We start from the raw sequence: 9295 nt of genomic DNA on the forward strand, positions 1-9295 counted from the left end.
ATGTGTGGCAAAGAGGGTTTCACCAATGAAAGGACATTAACATAACACATTTAGTAAGGTTTTTTTTTTCTGCAAAAAGTTCTACTGTTTTTAGCATAATAATAATAATAAATGTTTTTTGAGCATCAAATCAGAATATTAAAATGATTTCTGAAAGATCATGTGATGTGACTAGAATAATGATGCTTAAAAATTCAGCTTTGAAATCACAGGAATAAATACAATTTTGAAATATATCCAAAAAGAAAACAGTTATTTTAAATAGTAAAAATATTCAAAATTTTACAGTTTTTGCTGTGCTTGATCTCCCATCTAGAATCACAGTGGCAATGTCCTCTGCCTGGATTTTAGTAGCAATGGCAAATACCTTGCGTCTTGCTCAGATGACCGTACCATCCGGATCTGGAGCACTAAAGACTTCCTGGAGCGAGATCACAAGTGCTTGCGGGCCAACGTTGAGTTTGACCATGCCACACTCGTCCGCTTCAGCCCAGACTCTCGGTATGTTTGACTTCATTATAACACATGGATAAATCTAACAGTTTTCCTTGACTATTATTGCTGCTGACTGGTTTCCTTTGTCCCCAGAGCGTTTATCACTTGGCTGGCTAATGGAGAGGCCATTCGTATCTATAAGATGATTAAAAAGGATGATGGAACATTCACTTTCAAAGCCGCCTCCGAGGATTTCCCTCAGAAACACAAGGGGATTGTTATAAACATCGGAATTGCAGCGACAGGTCAGTGGAGTCCAGTAATTTAAATGTGTCTGTGCGGTACTAAATGTAATGAACATAGGCGTAAGTACTAATTATTTATTTGTTTTCAGGCAAATTCATAATGTCTGCCTCTGTTGACACAAACATTGTGATCTGGGATCTGAAGGGAGAGGTTTTAGCTACTATCAACACGAATCAAATGACCAACTCGCATGTTGCTGTGTCTCCGTGTGGAAGGTTAGTTCAAGAAAAGATACAAGCAGGCAGCTCCTCTGAGATTTTGAAACATCTGCTTTGTAAGGGCTCGTATTGTATATTTTTTATTTTCTACTGAATTACGCTTAGAATGTTAGAGAAATGTTTTTGCAGAAACAAAAACTTACTAAATGTGTTATGTTAATTGTCACAGTGTCTGTGTCATAATAAATGAAATGGATTGAAAACCTCTATTTTTTCCTTCTCATAAGGTTTGTTGCCTCCTGTGGCTTTACCCCTGATGTGAAGGTGTGGGAGGTTTGCTTTGCTAAATCAGGGGAGTTCAAAGAGGTTGCGCGTGCGTTTGACCTTAAGGGACACTCAGCTGGAGTTTACTCCTTGGATTTCTCCAATGACTCTCGGAGGCAAGATCATCTCATCTTTTACCAGTCAACAAATTATAGAAATAAAATGTATTGTTTTAATTATTCAGTGCTATTTTAATATTATATATACCTTTATATATATATATATATATATATATATATATATATATATATATATTATAGAATCTATTAATATTTTAAATTATGTTTTAAAATTTTGGTTTTATTTTAATTTAATAATTGTGTGTGCCATCAATTTTTATCATTTTTAATATTCTGAGAAATTAAGTTGCAATTCTGAGAAATAAAGTTAGAATTGCAAGATATAAACTCACAATTCTGACTTTTTTTCTCACAGTTGCAAGTTTGCATTTCACAATTCTGACTTTTTTTCTCAGAATTCTGAGAAATGAAATTCTGAGTCAATTCTGACTTTTTTTTCGCAGTTGTTACTTTTCTCTCATAGTTGCAAGTTTACATCTCACAATTCTGTTTTTTTTTCTCAGAATTCTCTCACAATTGCAAGATATAAACTCAAAATTCCTTTTTCTTGCAATTATAACGTTTTTCTCTCGCAGTTTGAGAGTTTGCATCTTACAATTCTGACCTTTTCTCAGAATTAAAAAAAAATAGTCGCAATTCTGAGAAATAGTCAAGACAAGTGAAATAAAGTCGCAATTTCAAAATCAAGTTGCAATTCTGAGAAATAAAGTCGCAATTGCAAGACAAAAGTCAGAATTCAAAATTATTTATCAGAATTGCAACTTTATTTTTAAATAAACTTCTTCTGCAAGTTCTGAGAAGTAAAGTCACAATCCTAAGAAGTAAAGTCTTTTTTCTCAAATTTGTGACTTTTTTTCCTCTCTAAATTTAAAGTTTATATCAAAAGTCAGAAAATTTAAAGTCAGATTAGCAAGATGCAAACTCGGAATTGTGAGAAAAAAGTTAGAATTGTGAAAAACAAGCTCACATTTGATAGTTTTTATCTCGCAATTATGACTTTATATTATTTCTCACAATTCTAAAAAAAAAAAATTTGGATTATACAATTCAAAGGAAAAAGTCAAGAGTTGCATGATGTAAACTCGCAATTGCGATGAAAAAGTCTCAATTTAAAAAAAATCTGTTGCAGAAATGAGCATCCATAGTTACTTGAGTCTGAGTCTGCAGAAACTTTAATGGGTAGTTTTCATTGAGTTTCAATAGCTATATTTAATAAACATTTCTATCACTCCCGTTTTACAGAATGGTGACGGTGTCCAAAGACGGCACATGGAAGCTGTGGGACACTGATGTGGAGTATAAGAAAAAGCAAGACCCGTATTTGCTCCGGACCGTGCCGTGTCAGGTGTCGGAGGGGACCCGCATTGCCCTGTCTCCCGACGGTCGTGTAGTAGCCATATCAAACAGTTGTGATATAGCCATGTACAATGCCAGCACTGGTGAACTAGAGGAGGAGTTTCACGGTGTTCACAGCGAAGAGATAACCGACCTTAAGTTTGACATCAACAACCGTTTCCTAGTGAGTAGTGGGGACCGTGCCATTCGCGTCTTTCACAATGTAACCGGTTACCGCGCTGCCATCCAGGACATGCAGACCATGCTGAAGAAAGCCTCAAATGATGGAATGAGACAAAGACTCCAGCAGCAGATAACAGATGCTCAGAATGCTCTGGACACAGTGCTGAATGCAGCAAAGAACTAAAAGCTGATTTGTTTTCAGTTGAAAACTAGTCTGTTTTTTCGGTTTCAGAATGAAGTTGCTTTAGCATGCTGATTTTATTGAATAAATTGGGTGTTTTTAAGTGTTTGTCAATTACTTTTGTTCCCTTTTCACTCATTTTTCTACTGCCATCTCTTTGTGGCTTTTAAAACAATATTTATGCTTTTCAGGGGAAAAGTAGTGTCCTACAAAAGCAAAATGCAGTCATACTGAGTTGGAAACAAATATTTGACTAAAATATTTTGATAACCCTGGTGAAAAAACCAGCTAAAACCAGCCTAGGCTGGTTGGCTGGTTTTAGCTGATCATAGCTGGTCGGCAGGCTGGTTTTAGAGGGGTTTTGGCCTTTTTAGCTGGTCAGGCTGGAAAACAACCAGCCTGACCAGCCTGGCCAGGCTGGGAGACCAGCTAAAACCAGCTACTTCCAGCTTAAACCAGCTAATACCAGCCAACCAGCCTAGGCTGGTTTTAGCTGGTTTTTTCAGCAGGGAATTGTTTTGCCTTTGCAAAATTGTATTATATTCTCCTTTTTTAAATTATGTCTACTTATGGTTGTCTCTGCATATTGAACTGGGAAAATTATATTATCAAAAAAAAAAAAAAAAAAACTTTAAGGAAGTGTTATCTGCTATTTGGTAAGAATTAAACGTATAAAAAGTCTATAATCTATTTAAAAATACAAATTATATTAACTTTTTTATCAAATATAAATGTGAAACAGAAAAGCTCATATTTGCATTAACTTGAATAATTACAACACCCATTTTAATATCTTAATCTAAAAATTAAATAAAAACAGACCCGTAAGACTTTTATTTTGAAATGAACTATAACCTTTATGAGTTATAATCAAGCGTTTAGGTTATAAATAACTACAGTTTTTACAAGATGGGTTTGGGCCACCGGTCGTTGAGTGATATATATGACTAGTGGCTTTTTTTATCTTATAATAAAGTTAACATGCATTTAACAAACAAAAGCCACAGCAGCCACCTGTGCCCTCAATAAGTAGGTGGGACCCGTCTGGAAAGTGGAGTCGTGCGTTCTCGCGATGCGAGATTTGCGAAGCCAGACAGCGAGACCGACACGATTCCAGTAAGAGTACCGATAAATTTCAGAAATGTCGGGTCGCTCGGTCCGCGCGGAGACCCGAAGCCGCGCTAAAGATGACATTAAGAAAGTGATGGCGGCTATCGAGAGAGTACGGAGATGGTGAGTATAACGGGCGGCGTCACGGTACTTTCAAAGAGAGAAATGTTTTTCAAAAGAGAAACTTCAGTCGGAAAGGAGGAGGAGTTTTATAAGAGGATGCCGTTTGATTGACACAAGAGACAGCCAATGGCAGCGCACTTGTGTTTGTTTGCTTAAACGACAAGTGGCAAAAAGGCGGGACTAGAGAGGACTTTTAAAAGGTTTCTTCATGAGCAGAAGAGGCATAGTGTTTAGGGCTGTCAGTTGCATAACTTTAAACAAATATTAATATTGTTCGTTTCTACTACTTCATACAATCTATTATACATTTACTGTGCAATAGAGTAATCCAAGCACATTCAATCAGGCTTTAGCCCAGGCACTTTTGTGATTGAAATAAATGGGTATATTGGATAGGATTCAACTCATCAACAAATGGACTTTGTAATCCCACATGTCCCAGAAAAGCAGCTCTTAGAGGCGCCTTTAAACTTTCTCATCTGGAAACTTGATAAGTGCTTTTTTTCTGCGTGGTTGCGATTTTAACATGGAAACTTGATAGAGCTTTCAAGTCATCTATATAGGAAACCTGTTACACAATTGCTCTATTTCAGGGAGAAGAAATGGGTCACAGTTGGAGATACATCATTAAGAATATTTAAATGGGTTCCTGTGGTGGACACAAAGGAGGTACGACACATCTGAGATGTTCATTTCTCTCAGTTTTAATTGTTCGAGAGTTTGTTTCATACATATAAGGGCTATTCTACAGAATTGGGGCAAACTGCTGTCTCACAACCAAAAAAACACATTTAAAAACCATTTAAGTCTTCAAATCTTCCATGTTTTTTTAAAGATCCTTCAATTATCTATTGAAACCCACAATAATATTTGAAATATAAGTCGGCCTTATATATATAAAATCATCATTTATTGGTATTTCAGTTGGGAGGTGGCTGTCCCGAACTCCTAAATTTCAATTTATGAAAATTATATGATTGAATGAATATGATTTTTCGTTGTTGTTTTTAAACGTATGTTTTTAAAAAGTAAAGTTAAAAATATATAAATATAAATATATATATATATATATTTATTTTAGATTTTCTTTGTAAATTATGAAAAATTATGTAAAAAAAATGTGTCCTGCTTTTTTCATGTCACTACCAAAAGAGTGTATTATAGTCTATTGGCCGAGACTGATTTGAACTAAATCCATAAATTCATAAATGTTACTCTCTCTCATCATTTTAAGGTATATGTGTTGAAAAGTCTGAAAAAGTATAATTATAAAATAATAAATGTAATTTAATAATGTAATAAATGTGTTACTTTAAGAAACGCCAATACTGATCACTTTTTTCTGCAATTCAGCACACTTTTTTGGGAGTTATTCCATAACATTTAGTTTTTATATGTATACCACTGTTCAGAACTGTGCTGGCTAACCATGTGCTGATCAGCATCTTTGAGCTAGGTTCAAAAGTACCTAGAGTTGTCACTACCAAAACAGTCATTGGGGGAAATAAACTCAATTTTACTATAGTTTAGCATTTTTTAATTTTAGTATGTTTTAGTATTGTTTTAGTATGTGGGTTAAAATTCTGTAACATGATGTGGTCACTACCAAAGCATTACTGTCAAAGCAAAATGTGCAGCCACTAGCGAAACATGATATGTTTTTGTCAAAAATAAGGTATACTGAATTATCAACTAAGATTATAATAGTTTTTGGTTCAATGTATATTCAAACTAATGAATCCTTATTTTTGACATCAGTGTGATCAACTTTGTGCCTTTTACAAAGAAAATTTGGATTCAAAATGCAGCAAATGTCATAAATTACATTAAAATCATTGTTAAAAATGTAATTGTTATGGATTTACCTCTGAAAAAAAGGTTAAAATAGAATTAATAAAATATATATTTACAATGTAGATGTAAGCAAAATCTTAATAGGTCAATATAACCCTTCTAATTAAATTATTATTACTGTGTTTCGGTAGTGACAAATATGGGGAAATTTTATTATTATACAATTTGCATACATACAGTTTTTTTTTTTTTGAAAAACACATTTTTTTTTAAACTTCTGCAACTCTGATTTTGGACCAATTCTGTTGAATAGCCCATAAATCAACATATCTGTAAAGTGAAGGATTTTCCAGACTCTATTACTGTATTTGCTTTATCTGTAATCTGATCTGTCTTTTAGAAGGACAAGAGCAAAGTGTCTGTGGGTGCAGAGACGCAACGGAAGAATTTTCCCACAGAAGAGACATCTGATAACTCCTGTTCTGTACTGTTAGATTTTCAAGGTAAACATTTGCATTGAGATTCAAGTTTTAAAGGCATAGTTGTTATTCCAAACCTATATTGTTTTTTTTCCTTCATGTCAAATTAAAATCTTCTCTTTTCTTTTCCCAGATGACAACAGCAACCAGAGTTCTCTGTCAGACTCGTACCAGCATAAAGTAGCTGCAGATAGCAGTAATAACTCTAGTCCACAGCCCAGTGAGCCGGTCAGCCCTGCACCTCAGAGTCTAGACTACCGTACAGATGACCCACAGCCGCCCACCCTCGGCCAAGAAATCATGGAAGGTGAGACTCATACCTTGCAGTTTTATATGAGTTTAATGTTATTGTAAAAAATGTAAAAAAAAAAAAAATCTGCCATTAATTACTCACCCTCATGTCGTTCCAAACACAAATTAAGATATTTTTGATGAAATTCGAGAGCTTTCTGACCCTGCACAGACAGAACTGACACATTTAAGGCCCAGAAATGTAGGAAGGACGGTTCAACCCTAATTTAATGAAGTTACCAGAATAATGCCTTTATATTTAATGACTTTATCCAACTATTTCTTCTTTTGGGACAACATGAGGGTGAGTAATTAATGACAGAATCTTCATACTAAACTATTCCTTTAACCTGAGATTTCACAGTTTGTTGTTTGCCCTCTTTGTGTCATTGTGATTATGATTTGAACAAATGCATTATGCTTTTATCTCAAAAACTACACATTTCACAGAAGTTCACTAAGATCGTTTAGTCAGTTGACCCACTTTTAAAAATGATAACTTTTTTTTTTCTAGAGCCACTACTGCAGTCAAGTGAGATTGCAGATGAGCCGCCAACACTGATCAAAGAAGATCTTTTACCCCTCACTGCTCAGGTACAAAACAGTACAAAACTAGTCAGGGGTTCTACATAATAAAGCATGGATGCTGGGACAGTTTCTCTGCCTTGGGTTGTGCACCTTGCTTTTATTATTATTATTTTTTTTGATAATAATGTATATCTGAAAAAAAAAAAACATAAATAGACTGGCAGTCAAAAGTTTTTGAACAGTATGATTTTTAATGTTTTTTTAAGAAGTCTCTTCTGCTCAACAAGCCTGCATTTATTTATTATACTGACTCCAAGCTTTTGAATGGTATAGTATTTAATGTTACAAAAGCTTTTTATTTCAGATTAATGCTGATCTTTGGATTTTTTTATTAATCAAAAAATCCTGAAAAAATGTACTCAACTGTTTTAAATATTGATAATAACAATAATGATTCTTAAACAGCAAATCAGCATATTAGAATGATTTCTGAAGGATCACGTGACACTGAAGACTGGAGTAGTGATGCTGAAATTTTTGCTTTGATCACAGGAATGAATTACATTTTAGAAAACAATTATTTTAAAAAGTAAAAATATTTCAGAATTGTACTGTTTATGGTGTACTTTGGTTTAAAAATAATAAAAGCAGGATTGGTGAGCAGAAGAGATTTCTTTAAAAACATTAAGAATCTTACTGTTCACAAACTTTTGACTGGTAGAGTATAGAACCTCCATAACCTTTTGTACTACTGAGGTTAATAACTAATTCATTGTTTCTTTTTCTCTGAGTACAGGAGGATGAGGACAGCTGTGGAGCCCCGCCACTAAAAAGAATCTGTACCGAGCAGGTCTCGGTCATCCAGGCGGCCCCTCTTAGCTAACACACATACAAACACACACACTGTACACTGGGCATTGATAATCAGCCAGACTGATCACTGACCTTCCTAGAACTGCTGCAAAAGACACAATATGGACCAGACATCAAAAAAGCACTATATTTATTATAGTATGGGATGGCTTTGTGACATTTTAGATTTACAAATCTTTGCTTTCCCTTTCTAACTCCCACAATATGCTTCCATTCAGGTCATGTCAGGATTATCATTCATTTTTGAAGAATCTCTGAATTATCAGCAATTCTGACATAACATGAACGAAGCATCAATTCAACGTTTATAGGCCAAAACCAAAAAAAGCCAGACTATTAACTCGACATTCCTGTTTACAGGGAGAATGAATGTACTATCACTATAAAGCCCTTCTTTGTTGAAATTGCTGTTACAGTTATTATAATGCTAATAGTTTTGTTTTATCGTCAGTGGAATGTGATGCTTGTTAAAAAAGAAAGCCATAAACTAATTTCATGTTGACTGAAAGCTTAGCCATTTCTGAAGAAAATGTCCTCCAAAACAAAGACAAATAGCGAGTTAAATGACAAGGGTACTTGAAATATAATTTAATACGTCATGCTTTATGCACAAATAATCTCATTAGACCACACAATTCCCTTTTAATCAAAACAATGACTCAGCATGCAGAACGTCTTCAATCAAATTCTGAAAGTTTACATGCAAAGTGAAATGATGAAGTCATGTTTCAAAAGATGTGAATAATGTCTTGATTTTCTGTTTGTAGATTCTGATCTCAGGGTCTCTAGTGCCTCCAACTGTCTATCAGCTCTCATTTGTTGCAGTCATTGAACATTTACTCTTTTGTCTCTGTAGGACACCCCTAAAAACGCCTTTTATGCCACCTGTTATTTTTTGCACACTGGTCTAGTGGGCACATTGAGGTTCATGAAGCAGTCATATTGTTATTTGATGCAAATATCATTAAAATTTTAGACATTTTAATATTTATTTTGGTCATTATTCTTTAATAATATTGTACACTACTGTTCAGATGTTTGGGGTTTTAGTAAGATTTTTTACATACTTTTATTGAGCAAGGGTGCATTAAATTG

The 9295-nt window shown here is 34.4% G+C and overlaps 2 protein-coding genes across 2 annotated transcripts in view; both read left to right on the top strand.

The window, feature by feature from the left end:
• LOC141298942 (PR domain zinc finger protein 15-like) overlaps positions 1-3105 on the top strand; it is a 22422-nt gene extending 19317 nt beyond the window's left edge. Inside the window, exons 26-30 of the mRNA XM_073829237.1 lie at positions 317-501; positions 589-740; positions 830-956; positions 1187-1339; positions 2546-3105. Coding sequence (XP_073685338.1) covers positions 317-501; positions 589-740; positions 830-956; positions 1187-1339; positions 2546-3005 — 1077 coding nt within the window. The 3' untranslated portion in view covers positions 3006-3105. The remainder of the gene's footprint in view (positions 1-316; positions 502-588; positions 741-829; positions 957-1186; positions 1340-2545) is intronic.
• Positions 3106-4092: 987 nt separating this feature from the next.
• Positions 4093-9185, top strand: bcl7ba (BAF chromatin remodeling complex subunit BCL7B a). The gene is made up of 6 exons (XM_073829956.1): positions 4093-4235; positions 4829-4904; positions 6430-6532; positions 6642-6815; positions 7314-7393; positions 8124-9185. Exons 1-6 carry the CDS (start codon positions 4144-4146, stop codon positions 8208-8210), a joined length of 612 nt encoding a protein of 203 aa, XP_073686057.1. The 5' UTR covers positions 4093-4143; the 3' UTR covers positions 8211-9185.
• Positions 9186-9295: the final 110 nt, after the last annotated feature.

This window comes from Garra rufa, chromosome 23, assembly GCF_049309525.1.
Source record: "Garra rufa chromosome 23, GarRuf1.0, whole genome shotgun sequence".
Classification (NCBI taxonomy): Eukaryota; Metazoa; Chordata; class Actinopteri; order Cypriniformes; family Cyprinidae; genus Garra; species Garra rufa.